Source organism: Ptychodera flava, assembly GCF_041260155.1.
Source record: "Ptychodera flava strain L36383 chromosome 3 unlocalized genomic scaffold, AS_Pfla_20210202 Scaffold_26__1_contigs__length_13983176_pilon, whole genome shotgun sequence".
Lineage (NCBI taxonomy): Eukaryota > Metazoa > Hemichordata > Enteropneusta > Ptychoderidae > Ptychodera > Ptychodera flava.
In genome coordinates this window covers 1,775,081-1,792,157 of record NW_027248280.1, presented here as the reverse complement: position 1 = coordinate 1,792,157, position 17,077 = coordinate 1,775,081, and the positions used below count along the sequence as shown (strand labels likewise).

Below are 17,077 nucleotides of genomic sequence, written 5' to 3'. Positions count from 1 at the left end.
TATATAAATAGAGAAATAAATTCAGGAAAAATCTGTGTGTAACTTAAAATGAAATGTGGAGTGGACAAGCAAGCTGTGCGTTTGCAAACGAACACAAAAATGTGCCACTAACAAGCACTAGGCTGTTAAATTTATGAATTTTTGACAAGGCAATTAATTAAAAAAAATGGTAGGGGTTAAGCTTTGAATTCTTGACCTCTGTTGCAAGTGATTTACCGGTATACACCCTATTCACGCGGCAGCCATATTAAACTCAGAACGAGGCTGTTAACGCAAAGTTGTCAAGGACGCTGTCGTCAATGACTTTAGCAAGATGGCCGCTCTCAAAATAGCAGAAGACATTCTCTCTCCGACTCAAAATTCAAGGCGGGGTCTAAGTTGCCCATCGTGGACTAGAAGCCTTGCTAACGTACCGGAAATTTCGATGGGAGACGTCACTTTCATCGTCAAAAATATGTCAAAGGCCCCAAAGAATAACCTTAGAAAAGGATACAAGTTTTTCCATGGCTCTTATGTACATGATATGAAAGGTAAGTAACGATCAATCCATAATCTACCGTAAAAGTTACAACCCAACTTGAAGTAGTATGTAGGCACAGACACGATATGTAACATTGCGAATTTTTATTGTTTGTTGTGTGTTGCGGAATCCCAGTGATATTACTTGCGTGTACATATCCGGTCCAGATAGAGTTGTGCCTGAACTTTGACGCTTCTAATGACATGTACAACATTTGCATGCGCATCTAAATTATGAGTGAGGATAACTCATTTCCAATTTTTGAGCTAGTTTTTCTAAATTTGGATTGATATTATGATAAAGATGATTAAACATAATACAAAAAAGCAAATTGTACAAATCCTATGACATTGGAACTCCTGTTCTCGAAATATTTGACTCTTTCTAGATGTAAAGTTAACTGTACATAGATTTTGGTGTGTGCCCAATGATACAGTTCGCTCAACCTCCTAGAATTCAGTTTCATCAAGCCAGCCAAATTGATATAATATAACGATAATACATGATTATCTGCACTGCCCTTCAACTACAGACTTATGAATTGGTGTTATTAATACCATGAGCCTCAAAACTATGAAATTTGTCCAGCCTTTGATGTGCCTTCAACTTGCCTCTATCTTCCTCGGATATTCATTTCAATCTACCAAGTCCGTAATTTTTGGCTTGACCACATCTACTTGTGGTAGTAGAGGCAAGAAATTGAACATATTTTGTCATTTCAAATTTCCCGCTATTTTCAGAGTCTTGCGAGAAAAGCGCAGAATTGTAAGTCAGAGTGGAGTGAATACTCTCCCATCCTTTCAGTTGGTTGTACTGTGTTGTATTTTCAAAGATTAAAATGTGTACTTGCGCCATTTATGTTGTCCATTATATTTTCGTACAACGCCCATGTACTGTTTGTAGTACTGAAACTTTCCCATGCAGTCCCACTCAGTGAACAATTGTACTTGATATCTCTGAGTAAGAACATTTCTATGAACTAATTTTAATCTAAATATAAAATCATGAAAATAATGGCAAATATTGCAGCTTATGTGCCTTTAACTGACTTCTCAACACTGTGACTATGAAAACTGGTAGAAAAATCTTTGACTTAAAGACACCGTCAGCATTAATATTTTCTCTTAATTTTTTTCTTTTTCCTTTGATAATTTCAGTTAGAGTCTTTGAAGAAGGGTGTCATGTGAAGTGTGAAAAATGACCCACCTCATAAATTGACAGTAAGTGAATACAACTGAACAAGACTGATCTTGATGGTGACAATCATATGTTAACAATCTTGATGTATAACATTTATCAATATTTTGGGTAGAATATTCAGCACTAATTGATTGAAAGATTGAAATAATTTTAAAAAATGATAGCAGTGGTTGATCAAAATCCAACTAGTTGATTTACTGATTGAATTCTTCTAAATGACAGCTGCTATTGAATCACAATCCAACCACACTAGCTACACATTGACACATCTAGTTCATTAACAATCAATAGTAAATAGATGAAAGTACATGCAAATGAGACTTTCTCAAACACTAAAAAGGTGTAATCTTTTTATGATGAATAAAACTACTGAAAAAGACAACAACCACATGAATCTTGTCATTGGTTCTTAAAAAAGTAACTTAAGTTTTACACCTCTTTGATTGATCATTGAATTTCATTGAATTTTTATGTAATTTTATTTCACAGATCACTTTGTTGAATGATAAGTCCTTGAGAGACCATCTGTGTTCCTGTACAGCTGGCAAAAGCATGTGCAATCACATAACTGCTATGCTCTACCAGATAGCCCACTATAAGACCATGGGACTCAAATCAATACCAGAGATAATGTGCAAAACATCAGCACCTCAACAATGGCATGTACCACCGAGGACTCATGGAATTAAACCCAGGGATGTAACCAGCGTTAAATTCACAAAGCCAAAGTCAGAAAGTTCTAATTCATGTGTAAAGAGTACTTTGTATAATCCAATCAATAGTGATTTTTCAGATTTTAATTTAATGTCTAATTTACACAAATCTATGTCTGTATCTCATCAATCTGTACAACTTCTTCAAGTTCTTTCTGATAGCTTTGATAATTTAGAGATGATAGAAACTTCATATGGAAATGTAGTAATGGGCAGTGTTCTTTCATATCAATTACCAAAACCAGAATCTGACGGATCAATAATAAAACTCCCCCTACTGTAACCTTTTCCTAAATTACCCCTTAATAATTACCATATTCAGTTTCATTATAATTTTGTTCTAAGTGCCTCCCAACAGCAGTATTTTCATGGTCTTCAAGTGTCTTTAGAAGAGTGCCATGAAATTGAAACACTAACAAGACGGCAGAGTGATTGCCCAGAATGGCATAAACTGAGAAAGTCCCGAATCACTTCATCTCAATTCAAAGATGTAGTAAGTCGTAAAAGAGACTTTGATGCACTGGTTGACAGACTGACATCAACAAAGGACATACAGACAGTATCAATGAAATATGGCATAGAACATAAAGCACAGGCAGCTTCAGACTATCTATGCAAATAAGAAAAATGTAAATGTGTATTTGTGTGGTTTTATCATTCATCCCGATGTACCTTTCTTGGGTTCATCACCAGATAGGATTGCTTATGACCCAAGTCAACTGTCACCTTTAGGAACACTTGAGATCAAGTGTTCTACCCCAGCCTCATACACAAAATGTATTTATCTGAAATGTGAGGGTGGGATTTACAGCTTAAAGAAATCACATCAATACTACTACCAAGTAATGGGACAAATGTTGTTCATAATGTGGCAAAGTTTGGCATCCTCTTCGCTAAAGCTTGTGAAATTATAATTGCTGACAACTATGGAGTTTAACAACCTGTCTTGATTGTTATGGACACCACATATTAGTGGATGAGTTGATATAGAAAGACTGTGCACATGAAATCACGGCTGACAAGCTGATAGTTATCAAATACTCTGTTAAACCTGAAGCACAGAGATTATATACATTAGTTTTCAAGATACCTCTTTAATTCATATATTTCCACTAACAAGAGTATACATAAAATGCTTATCAGAACCCTACTGGATGAAACCGATAGCAATGAAACTGTCACTTAATAATAATTAATATAAGTATTATATAGAAATAATAACGCGAATAATAATAGGTTCAATTTCCATGAAAATTTCACCATAAGGGTATTTTGGGTCGAAAAGACCAAATATGATATCGATTTCACTGCCCCATGTTTCCATGGTAACCATTTTAGGGGTTGAAAATTTCAGTTTTTCTAATATCCAATGAAAAGTTACTTTGATTGATATGAAAATTATCTAGCGGGGGAGTTCGGGTCAGAGAACACAAAAACCAGACTTATTTTAATGTTTTGAGTTGCCATGGTAACTTCTGGGATTCAAAATGTAACTTTTTCCCTAATTCCTATTAAAGAACTATGGATTGATGTAAAAATTGATAATAATTGCTTTTCTGGTTAGCACACCAAAAAAAAACAAATCATTTTGATGTGAGGTGTCTCCATGGCAACCATTCGGGAGTAAAAATTACCAGTTATTCAAAGATTCACCTAAAATCCAGGAATCGACAGAATGTGTTATATCAAAGGGATATTTCGGGTTAGAAAGACCAAATATCCTGTGTAAAAATCCAGTAATCAACAGAAATATTATACCAAAGGGTTATTTCGGGTTAGAAAGACAAAATATGATATCCATTTTTACTGCCCTGTGTTTCCATAGTAACCTATTTGTGTTTTAAAATTTCAATGTTTTTCCTAGGTCCATTAAAAGTAATCCCAGTTACTATGCAAATGCTCTCCTAAGTGTATTTATAACAGCATGAACTCCATGTTCATTTTTGTTTTATGTTGCCATAGTAACCATTTCGGTAACCACAGTTGTTTTATTTAAAACCATAGACCCTCGAGAGGGTCTATCTTAAAATATAATTCACTAGTTTTTTTTATGGATTTCAAAGTAACAACTTTTAACATTTGTTCTATAATAATAATAATAATAATTGTAATTTCTTTGCCTTCATTGTAGAAAGAATAATAAAGATAATGTATATTGGGGCCATTTTGGTCAAAATTATGTTTTCCGTTAATTTTAGTGTGTTAGAATTAATTTTACATAGACCAGAAATAATTTTTCAAGTATTTTTAATTGTGTTTCATGCAGTCATCCCAAATAAGTGTTCTATAGTATATTACTAACTTATTATGCATTTATCGAATTAAGATAATGGCAATCATACCAATCCATAATCCAATAACACTAGGTCAGAATTTGTAAGACAATAGTTGTAAACATAGACACAAAACAGCACAGAACAGACAGTAAATAGACGGTACACAAACAAAGTCAAATTCATGAAAGAAAGATATATGGGCCTCTGGAAAAAAGACAAAAAATAAAGTTTATGCCTTCAAATTAATTTTATGTGCTGAAATTAATTCTACTAGTATCCGAACCCAATCCTCCTTATCACCCAATGTACGAGTATATTTATCACAAGCAGTAACAGTAGCACACATTTTTTTTTTGTTTTATTTAAAACATAATTCACTGGTACTTATTTATTTTATGGATTTATAATTAACGAAGTATAATAATGTTCATTTTATAATAATTTATTTTTATTTTTTTGCCTAATCCCAGGAAGAATAATGAACACAAATTATTTCTTACTGTTTAACTAAAGTAAAATTATGGCCATGTATTGCTGCATTATTTCTTGTGTGACCTGGCGTGACCCAATAAACTCTATGATTCTGATGATTAGCTTGATTTCCCCTTTCCACGGTAGCAATGGCTAAATTTGGACATGGTCCCTGTGTAACCTTTAAACATTTTTTGTAAACCAAGCAAGCCAAGACAAGGGGAATTATTACAAGTTAAATGTTTCATGTTTAATATTGCCCATGGCTCGAAATCAAGTTTTTTTTTCCCTGGTAGTCCACTTGGGCAACCATATTCTGAAGTTAGTAGCCCGTTGACACTGGCTGGTAGTCCATGCATATTTTAGATCAGGGGTATCTTTTTTCGTTAACCAGACAAGAAAGGGCTATTTTACAAGGTTCTTCCCATGAAGTGAATTTTCTAGTCTTTTGATGTGTATACTTGCACACCTTTAATGCCCAAGGAAACAGGTGTAATGGACGACAGTGGGACTCAAAAGTTTTGTGACCTATTACAACCCGTTTCACTCTCACAGTTGTATGCAAATTTTAAAAGTCGCCATGACAACATGACAACATATGGCCTTTTCAGCACTGAGACATACTGTAGAAGGGCTAAAAATAGACCATGGTCCTTCCGTGTCATACACGAGAATGCATTTTATTGGCCATCGTTTCCTGTGCCTGTCATTCAAGTACGTCAGTTCAGATATTGAAACTTTGTATATATACTCCACAAAATGGCCACAGGCGGCGTGAACTTTCTGAAAGGATTTCCTAAACGTCCTACTTGTTACCTTAGGGACTCTCTTGTGATGTCCTGAAAAGTATTCTCTGCAGTAATTCCAGTTTCTGTCAACATGCAAAGCTGAATGACATGATTATAACACGGGACGTAGTGTGCAGACGACACATTCACGCGCACGTTCACTCAATTGCGCATGCTCATATTGGCAGGCTACACGCACCACTGGCAAAAGAGTGCGCATGCGTAAAGTTATATTTGTAGCACAGATCTCGCGGAAACTCATGCCTTTGCTCTATTTCCATCCCAAAACTTCCTTGATTGCTTACATTTAATGCACATGAACAAAATAAAACCAGCAACGTCAGCATAGGGAGAGGGTTTATGGTTTTCGCCACAACTACAAATGCCACGCTGAAGATACGTTTACAAGCCAATTGCCACGATGGGCCTGCATTCGAAGGCTACGCTGTGCAGCTCAGCAGCTAGCTGTGAGCACGCGCTGCCAGACACAGCGACTGTCAGCTTTTGCAATACATGAATATTCATAAGGGTAGTGATGTCAAAAGGAACACCTAACTGGGCGGAGAGAATTCCACAGCTTCAATGAACTGTTATTAGATTTCTATATAATACTTATAGCCCCTAACTTGTAATAATAATAATAATAATAATAATAATAATAATTACATATGCATAGCTGTATTCCTTGTTGCCAGTGAAAAAATAAAGTGTATTCTTTCAAGTTGATACGCAAATTAGCAAACAACAAAAGTAATACTTGTGTTTTTATTTACATGAAGGTCATCTTTGATATTTGTTTTCCCTTTACACCCAAATAACTATAACGTGTGTTCCCAGCATTATATGGCCTCTACCACAGCCCTGCAATGGTCTTTGAAGAGAACTGAGGTCTCTGCGGCCTGGATCTGGACCGCAATGAAGACTAAACGGTCTTTTGGGCCGAAATTCTGCTCTATTGGGGCAAAATCCTTTTCCCTGCCTACCTTTACCTCCTAACCCAGGGGTCGCACTAGCGCTCGCCACATTCGCAAAATGCGACAGAAAGTGCTGGGTGGCGAATAAAATGTCTTCCTGGTTCGCCACGCTCGTGAAAGTGTGGCGAACTGGCCTCAAACTCAAAGACCCCGGTCAAATTCACGGTGGACGATGTGATACTATCAGGTAATGAAATCAATGTGACTATACTCTCGCTCTCAGCGCCACTTAAGTTTACGATACCCAACAGGGTGCGTACTATGTGTTCTGTCCAGCTTAGGTACGCATTGCCAAACTCGGCAAACCTCGCAAACCATATAGTCTCAGTGACCCAGACTCTCTGCTGGGGGCGCTGTCGCTTCCGCCCGGGCGAAAACGACAGCGCCCCCAGCAGAGAGTTTGGGTCACCGAGTCTACAAACCATAGAGCTTTTTCTTTACTCTTTGAACCCAGTTTAGTACCATATAAGGGCCAAAATAATGACATCATCCACCCTAATGATAGAGAGTTCCAGTAATTTATGCCAACTTTCCAAGAAGCAGGGGTCAGTGGTTTACGTGAATATTTAATCAGGTCGGCTGCCCCGCTGCCATGCCGTGCACTCAACGAGAGTTGAGAGACCTTATGATAGCTTTTCTACAACTCAGACACAGAAGACGATTATATCATGTACAGCTATTGCTCTCTGAGTGATATAAACGGTAGATTTTACCACTTTTTGATAATATTCTATGGAAAAATTGAGCGATTTGCTAGCCAAGTTGATTGCGATTAAACGTAGCGTTGGATGGCAGCATGGCCATCATTGCGTGAAGCTGAACGCTCCAGACGGTCCCCGTGGTTGAGGTTTTCTTTCAATGTGCATGATGAAGAAATTTGTAAGATTTTAGTTAAACTGAAGTGTATTCTGTTGATTTTCAAGTGACTTACAATCGATAAGCTCATGCAGACTGTTGATATCGTGGCCTTATCCAGACTGTAGCGAGAGAGCCATGACGGTCGACCTAGTTTGTTTACAAATTTATGTGTTGTTACTGTTGACATCGTGACATATATCCTACGTCGCGTCGCGTCTGACATGTGTCTGTTGCATCACCACAAGGTGACTGGAAACCGTATTTTGTGAGTTCGAAGCCAATTGAAAACACTGTATTTTTTAACTGAAATAAACCGGGCCTGAAACTTTTATCTCAATACTTTGTGGTTTCTTTCTATCTAAAGACCGCTTTTGGTATGCTTGTCAAAATACGTGATCCAACTTTGAAAACAGATTGACTAACACAGTATGACTACGAGACACGATTTAATCAAGGCAAGTTATTGAAAGCAATGTTGTACGGACGTGAATCAAACTAATGTCAGTTGGTCCAAACACAAATTTAATCAATAAAAAAATTAGTTAACCGTTTTTGTTTTAAGCTCTTCATTCTATTATACTTGCAGTTCAAACGATGGGGAAAGGAAGCCCTGTATTTGTGTGTGTGTTGCACAAGTTTACCTCTATTGGTTGTACTAATTGAATCATATGGGTTGCTAGGATTCCTTATCACAGAAAATGAACTGCACCAGTCTTTTTAAGAAGTATTACAAGCAGTTGCGTTCAAAAAGTCCTTGTCTGAGAAGGGGGGGGGGGCAGGTAGGTAGGTAGGGGTGGATTGCATGTGAAGTCTATGGCACTTCCGACAAGATAAGACCTTAAAATAATTTTGTTTTGTTTTTATTGTACAAAAGTTTGTGTGGCTAAAGCAAGTTGTGTGTGGTTAACAAGATGTATGACCATTTCGCCACGCAAGGAACCTGTGGCTAACAACTTTGAAATCCTAGCGCTGCCCCTGTAACCAATCCCAGAAAAGATGCGATTGACTTCTCCTAACGTCCAAAACCGCTTATTTTCTGAAACATAACATACTCGACAAGTTGTTTACCCCTGGAGATCCCCATTTTGAATCTCGCTGCAGAGACCCCAGTTATCTCCACAGACCGTTGCAGGGCTGTGGTGGAGGCCGTATAACGCCAGGAACACACGCCAGTCTCGGACTTGTTGGTCCCCTGCTAGAGAAATAAATTTGGCTGAGCTTCGGTCGGTTATTATTCTGCAACATTTCGGTGAAATTCCAAAGTCAATTTGTTTTCCATAACTCAATACAAACCTTTGTAAAATTTGACCCCCTTCAATCATTGATTGTAAAATTTGACCCCCCCCCCCCCCCCCCCCACAAAAAGCGGTTTTGTAAAAGTCAACCACCCTGATTTCCACCGACCCCCCCCCCTGTAAAAAACGAATGCTCCCTTACAAACGTTGGACATTCGGAGGGATCATTGAAAAGTAGGTTGGCGTTATGATTGCATTTCAGTTAATCAAAGCTTTGTGTTCAGGGATGGTCATGTCAACAAAAAGTACTGTGACATTTTAAGTCACTAATAGGAATATGCAATATTGATATTAATGAAGAGAAACATATTGCTACTGATCTACAAAATCAATGTCCGTTGTCCGTTATGAGCAAAGTGTCTAAGTCACATCAAGCAGCAGCCCCTTATGTATAGACCTGAGATAGTGGGTAACAAACCAGCAGTGCTGTTTTCATGGAGGATGAACTGCCATTTCACTAGGCAAAATGCTTGATATACCACAATATATACACATATACTGATTCTGAACATGTGTCCAATACGTTCAGAGTACACATACGTATATTAATAAAATCCAAAGTACAGTGTACACTTATTGTGCAAAGATCTTCATTATGTATATTCTTGATCTGCATAGATATACGCTACGCATATCAACGTATTGGCATGTTAGATATTTAAATAATAAACATGAGAGCGAGGGCAATATCACGATTTATTGCCTGCCCAAGGGATTGTTACAAATGAAGTTTTTTTATCAGAAACTTTTGTTAAGACACAGAGTTCAATGCCCTACTGACCGCTGTATGTTAATTAGAGACCGTGACATCTGTTGTTTTTCTTAGTGGTATTTTAATTGAAGACCGTGACATCTGTTGCTTCTCTCTTTAAGTTTTATTATGGTAACAACATCCGGTGTTTTTCTGTTTAAGTATGATAATGAGTTAGGACGTACATTTAAAATGAAGTTTTGTTGTATTTATAGTTAAGTTAATTAACGTCTGCTGTATTTACAATTAAGTCAATAAGGTATATAGTCGGACGTTAAGTTGAGTTAGTAGCACTTAACATCGGCTGGCTCATCTGTAAGCTTATTCACTTCGGGAATAAAGACTTTTAATTGTCATCCACACGCCTCTACTCTGGTCGATCTCTGGTATCCTGCTCGTGGGACGAACAAAGATTCCGTAGCAGTAAGTGGTGGAGAACAAATGGGTAGACCAAGCAAGCTGTGGTTGATATATGACAACAAGGTCTGGAAGAAGCTACAGAACGATGGCAGAAGGACAAGCAAACCCTGCAGACGAATGGCAAAGAGGGGTTGACGATCAATTGGCTAAGATACAACGAGCCTGCGGAGATACGTCAGATGGTTTGGCTTCTGCTATATTTAAAGGCCGGGAAGACAAGAATGTGAGGTGATGGTGGCAGCGATACAACACCTTCGCCGACTTCCGGGGTTGGCCAGCGGAGAAGAAACCAAAAGGAGCTGGTCTGTATTTGGCTGGTGAAGCTGATCGATGGTACCAGGGCTTGACTGATGCTATAAAGAACGACTACACAGCATTAGAAACTGCCTTTATGGATCGCTTTGGCAAATGTGGTCCCTTGTGGTTGTACGATCAGAAATTATTTCAACTGAAGCAACTTTCCAACCAGACGGTTGAACAATATGCTACATCATTGAAGGAAAAGGCTGAGAAAGCTCAGAAGACGGATAAAGAACTTTTGTCCTTCTTCATCAACGGGTTGCGGCCTGAGATAAAAGCTTTCGTGGCAGGCAAAACACCAGGGGACTTTGCTGCTGCTTATGTACATGCAAAGACTGCAGAAGTGGTTACAAACATTCCTAAAGAGCAAGAGGAAATCAGCGGAGGAATGAGAGAGATAATCGGACATTTGCATGGCCTAGAGAAAGAGATAAGAGACATGAAGAACAAGGCCGAAGATCGTGAGCGGACATGGTCACGACGCAGAGATCAACGGCGACCACCACCTCGTACCTATGGAGGTCGAGCCATGAACAACGCACAGGTACAGTGCAAACGTTGTCTTGCTATAGGTCATAGTGCTCCTAATTGTCCTGGTAATGCAATTGATCCTTTTGATCAAAGAATTTGTTATGATTGTAAACAGCCTGGTCATATAGCTCGTAGATGTCCGCAACGGCGGTTAAACATGTAAGGCCGTGTTGGAGAAAATATTCAAACGGGTCATCCGACTCGGGGCCAAAATTTCGCAATTGTACGACTCGAAATAACGAGAGTAATTTTGGTTTTCGTAATTGTATTGTTTACTGATAGTTCTGATGATTTTCATGATAATTTATTGAATGTTTCAATTTGTGGTCAAAGGTTAAATTCTCTGATAGATACCGGGGCAAGCATTACAGTGGCCCCGATACGATTGTTAGATATTATACCTGAGTTAAGAAATTATAGAATTTTTAAATCTCGTTATGCATATGTACAAACTGCTGGAAAGGGCAGACTTAATGTACTAGGATTTATAAAGGTACCTGCTTTCATTGGAAACAAGCGGGTGTATTTACACATAAATTTAGTTTGCAATTTACACCATGATTTGATTTTGGGATTAGATTTCTTAAAACGACACCGAGCAGTTATTGATTTTAATGCTAAGAAATTTAAGATACAACAACCTGTATTTGTCAGGACGAGTTCTGATATAGTTTTGTCTCCTGAGACTGAGTTTATAGTATCTGTTAAAACGCCTCACACATATCCTGATGGAGTTGTTGGTTGTATTTCTCATTGTAAAAGTCGATCGAATTCAGATATTTTAACAGCTCGAGGGTTGACATATTCTGATAAAAACAGAATTCCTATCAGAATTTTCAATGCATCTGAGACAACAGTTAAAATAAGAAAGAACACAATCGTTGGAAAATTTTACCCATTACAAAAAAACAGTTTAATGATTAATTTGATTGAACCTACTATTAACAACATTTCTACTGATAGCAACAAGGCTGTAAATGACCATGATTATTTATTTAATCAGTTAAAACTTGACGAATTAGACTTAACTAAAGGTCAACAGAAGCAACTTGAAAATGTGTTATTGCGTAATTCTCAAGCTTTTGTTGACTCCAGTGGCAGGCTTGGGCATTGTGATGTAATTAAGCATAAAATTCGGTTACAAGAGAGTGCGATTACGGTTCCATTTCGTCTGCCCCCTTATAGAGTGGCTTCTGAAAAAAGACAAGAATTAGAAAGACAGGTTGAAGCATTGTTACAGCAAGGTATAATCGAACCATCTACGTCACCTTTTGCTAGCCCGGTCGTTTTAATCAAGAAGCCTGATAATTCTTGGCGTTTCTGCACAAACTTTCGTCACTTGAATAAATTAACAATCCCTGATTCATTTCCTTTGCCTCGAACAGACGAATCTTTAGAAATGCTTGGAAAAAATAAGCCTCAGTATTTTTCGACTTTAGATTTGCAGTCGGGGTTTTTTCAGTTAGAATTAGATGAAGAGAGCAGGCCAAAAACAGCTTTTGTTACACATCAAGGGTTGTATCAATACAAAAGACTGGCCCAGGGGTTACGTAACAGCCCAAGCTGTTTTCAACGCACCATGCAATACGTCCTACGCAACATTAGTTGGCAATATGTTCTGTGTTATATTGATGATATTATTATATTTAGTAGCTCATTCGAGGAACATCTACAGCACATTGATACAGTTCTGACAAGGTTACGTGAAGCTGGATTGAAACTAAAACCGAGCAAGTGTCAGTTTATGAGAAAGAAGGTGAAATTCTTGGGGCACATTATAAGTCAAGATGGAATAGCTGTAGACCAAAACAAGGTAGAAGCAGTTAAGAATTATCCTCGCCCACATACAGTCACGCAACTTAAGTCTTTTTTGGGATTGGCTAATTATTATCGCAAATTTATGAACAACTTCTCTATTATTGCAAGACCGTTACACAAATTATTGGGAAAGGATACACAATTTGAGTGGAGTGATCAATGTGAGGAAGCATTTCAGAAATTGAAACAATTACTATGTAGTGCACCAATTTTGGGTTACCCTGATATGAACAAAGATTTCATTATCTATACTGATTGTTCGACCTATGCCCTTGGCTTTGTATTAGCTCAGCAACAAGATGGTGTCGAGCGTGTTATTTTATATGGTGGGCGAAGTTTAAATTGTCATGAACGAAATTATTCTATTACAGAGTTAGAGGCTCTGGCTGTCATACATGCTATTAGACATTGTGATCCCTACGTGAGAGGTAATCATATCACTATTGTCACTGATCATTCTAATTTAACGTACATGTTTAAACAAAAAATCCCAAAAGGCCGGATTGGCCGATGGATTATGACATTGCAACAATATGATTATGAAATTATTTATAGGCCTGGGAGGAAACATATGAACGCTGATGGGTTGTCAAGGCGACCATATCAGCAGTGTGAAGGCTATTCTTCAGATGTCACAGATTTGAACGATGCTCCAGAGATAAAACATAAGCCCCAGGGTAGTCCGAAACTTGTCGATAAAGCAATCAATACAGACTTAGTCCAACCACCTTTAGTTTCTAGTCTAACTCCTGGTCCCCAATCAGAACATGAGGAATTTGAGACAAACGAACCTGAAAGTCTTACTTCAGGTTATGTTACGGGCTCCAAGGATAATTTAGATCAGGGTACTCCTATTGATATAGTGGATAATAAAATTGATAAAGGAGTTATAAAGCAGTTATACACAGAACAAAGAAATGATTCGGATTTGAAGAATATTTTGAAATATATAGAAAGTGGTGAGTTACCAGATAATAATAACTTAGCAAGGAAGCTGACGTTAATGGCCCCCAACTTTGATATTGTTGATGGTATTTTATACCACTATTGGAAACCGACTGGTAAAGCAAGCCGCAAAACCGATTGTATTAGGCAAGTAGTTATTCCAAAATCAATGCGAAATTATGTACTGAAAAGAGCCCATGATTGTGTCCTTGGGGGACATCTTGGGTATTCCAAAACAGTAGGAGTATTGAGACAAAGGTACTATTGGGAACGAATGGCCCGTGATGTTAACCTATACATTAAAACATGTGCTCATTGTCACACAAGAAAGCGAGCTGTACCCCCTAGTCATGCTAAACTTTTACCAATTCCAGTTGCGGGACCATGGGACCGACTGGGAATGGATATTGTGGGACCATTAACCAGAACATATGATGGTCATAAATATATTCTCGTTTTTACTGACTACTTCTCTAAATTTCCCTTAGCATTTCCAATGCGAAATGCTAGAGCCGAAACAGTGGCTAGAATATTGTTTGATGAAGTAATTTCTACATATGGAAGCCCACGAGTTTTGTTGAGTGACCAAGGGTCAAATTTCTTGTCGCAAGTAGTACAAGAAACTTGTAAATATTTTAATGTCGAGCGTAAAGTATCCTCCCCATATAGACCGATGACCAATGGCCTCACGGAACGTTTTAACGGAACATTAGTGAATATGTTATCCATGTTTGTTGATAGTAGACAGAAAGATTGGGATCGATATCTGAGCTCGGTCCTCTTCGCCTATCGTGTTAGTCCCCAGGAAGCTACAGGGTTGTCCCCATTTTACATGTTGTATGGAAGGGACGCCACTTTACCAATGGATGTTGAATTTCAACCAGTTGAGGGAAGAACACGCAATATTGACACCCATTTGAAACATTTGGCAAACAAAAGAGACATAGCCCATAAATTGGCCAGACAGAATATTGAGAAGTACCAGCATGAAATGAAAGAGCGTTACGATCGTAAAATAAAGAAGTCTCAGGAATTTAAAGTAGGAGATACAGTCTATCTTTATAAACCATCAATTAAACCTGGAGTAAATAAGAAATTTGTCCACAAGTGGACTGGCCCTTACGTAATCTCTGAACAAGTGAGTCCTGTCAATTTTAAGTTACGTCTTTTGAACAGTAATAAGAATTATCGGAAGGTGATTCATGTAAATAGGTTGAAGAAAGCTTATTTGAGACCTTCTGAATTTAATTCATCAACTTCCGAAGAAACTGGAGATGAATTTCAGGTTCCCTTTCAGTCATCAGACGCTGATAATATTAGAGATTTTTCTTGTGTTCATGACAATACAGTCTTTGACCACAACACGCATAGTGATGATGATAATTCATTTTGCGAAGGTCAACCGACTGATGGTGAAAACGACAATAACGCCCAGCGATCAGTGGGCTTAGACAGTGAACAAACCCATGAACCATTATATGAAGTTGAGAGAATCTTAAAGGGTCGTTATAGAAATAATAAATTGCAATATTTAGTGAAGTGGAAGGGATATTCACATAAAAGTAATACTTGGGAAGATGAGGAAAATTTAAATGACATTGCAAGAGAATATCTTAGGCAGCATCCAGTAAAAATATCAGGAAAACCAGTAATAATGTATCTTCAACATTTAGGATAGAGAATAAAACTGGCTGAAGGCCACCCTGTTGTCATGTGAATGAGTCCGATGAAGGGTGTAATAGTAAGGTATGATTGTCGTGAAAGGAGGCCTCCGATGTGTGTGTGTGAGTGATGATTGGCATGGGTGTTGGCCTTCACAATTAAAAAAAAATTGACCAAATGGAGTGAATAAATAATTAATAAATATCGAGAAAGTAACTTTGATGACGTTGTTATCGTGAGGTTTTTTGTTTTTCTTTTTACTTTTATAGGAACTTTTGTGCTTAGGAGTTCTCCTGGTTCTCTCCTTGTGTTCCAATGTGATTAGCGAAAAGGTAGATCCAGATATGGTTATTCGTCAGAATTTTGGAGTTATCTTTGAACCTGTAGGGTTAGTGGAAGTTGCTCATTCTTATTGGCATGTAACTTTTACGATCCCTCGTTTACACTTTACCGGTCTTGACAAAGTTATAACTGAAATGCCCGTCGAATATCCTTGTAGCCATCCTCCATTTCCATCTGCTTGTTCAACTCATGATCAGTCTATTCAGTCTTACCAGAGAGAGACAGTTCAATTACTCAGAGACGCTCAACGAGTTAGACATGAAATTAGTGACGTTTTAGGGACGACAAACTTGGAAGATAATATTAGAACACGACATAAACGAGAATCTTTGTTGCCTTTTATTGGCAAGTTATCAAAGTCATTATTTGGGACTGCGACAGCTAAAGACGTACAAATTTTGGCCAAACATGTCCAGGAAGTCGAAACCTCAGTACAAAGGAACAGACGTTTTGTTTTAAATTTTGAGAAGGATTTAAGTTCAATAGTCCGTCTCACAAATCGTAGAATAGATAACCTATGGCATTCATTCAACGAAACTCATTCAAATATTATGACTTTGACTTTAACCATAGAGTCGTTTCGCGATGTTCTAAACATGGGATCTGAGAACTTAGACTTATTGGGCAATGAGGTTAGGTTAATACACAAGATTCTTTATACGTACATTGAGCTGAATAGACGTTCCACCTATTTGTTACGCCTTCTATTTTTAGCAGAAAGTCGATTAGCTGCTTTGAAATCTCTTGTCCAGGGGCGCCTTCCTCCTGAATTAGTAAGTACTTCTGATATTAAACGCGCACTAACATCCGTAGAGCAAATTCTTGGTCGGACATATCCGAATTTTCGAATTGCCCATAGACGTCCAAATATTATTATGAACAAAAACAGGTCCTTTACTATCACACCCATTCCAATTTGTATATTAAACTGGCGATTCCGTTGACTAATATGGACTCAATACCCAGTTATATCGGATTTATCCTTTCCTGTGCAATTACCGGACTCGTTTGAAAGTTCAAACAGTTCAAATGTTTTATTCAGTGGCTATACTGAGATCACAGGATTACCCTCTTATTTTGGAGTTGCGACTGATGGATCGACGTATTTCGAATTGTCAACCGATGAATTTTCTAGGTGTAAAGGAGATAGGATCAAACGGTGTGTTACTCCGTTCAAAATCTATAAGAAACACTTCAAACGTTGTGTTTGGCA

General features: G+C 37.8%; 1 protein-coding gene across 1 annotated transcript; it reads left to right on the top strand.

The window, feature by feature from the left end:
- Nucleotides 1-313: 313 nt before the first annotated feature.
- Nucleotides 314-16,813, top strand: LOC139125718 (uncharacterized). The gene is made up of 6 exons (XM_070691818.1): nt 314-530; nt 1,678-1,703; nt 2,210-2,448; nt 2,779-2,926; nt 10,508-11,110; nt 15,792-16,813. The coding sequence occupies exons 1-6, from the start codon at nt 314-316 to the stop codon at nt 16,806-16,808; spliced, it is 2,250 nt and encodes a 749-aa protein (XP_070547919.1). The 3' UTR covers nt 16,809-16,813.
- Nucleotides 16,814-17,077: the final 264 nt, after the last annotated feature.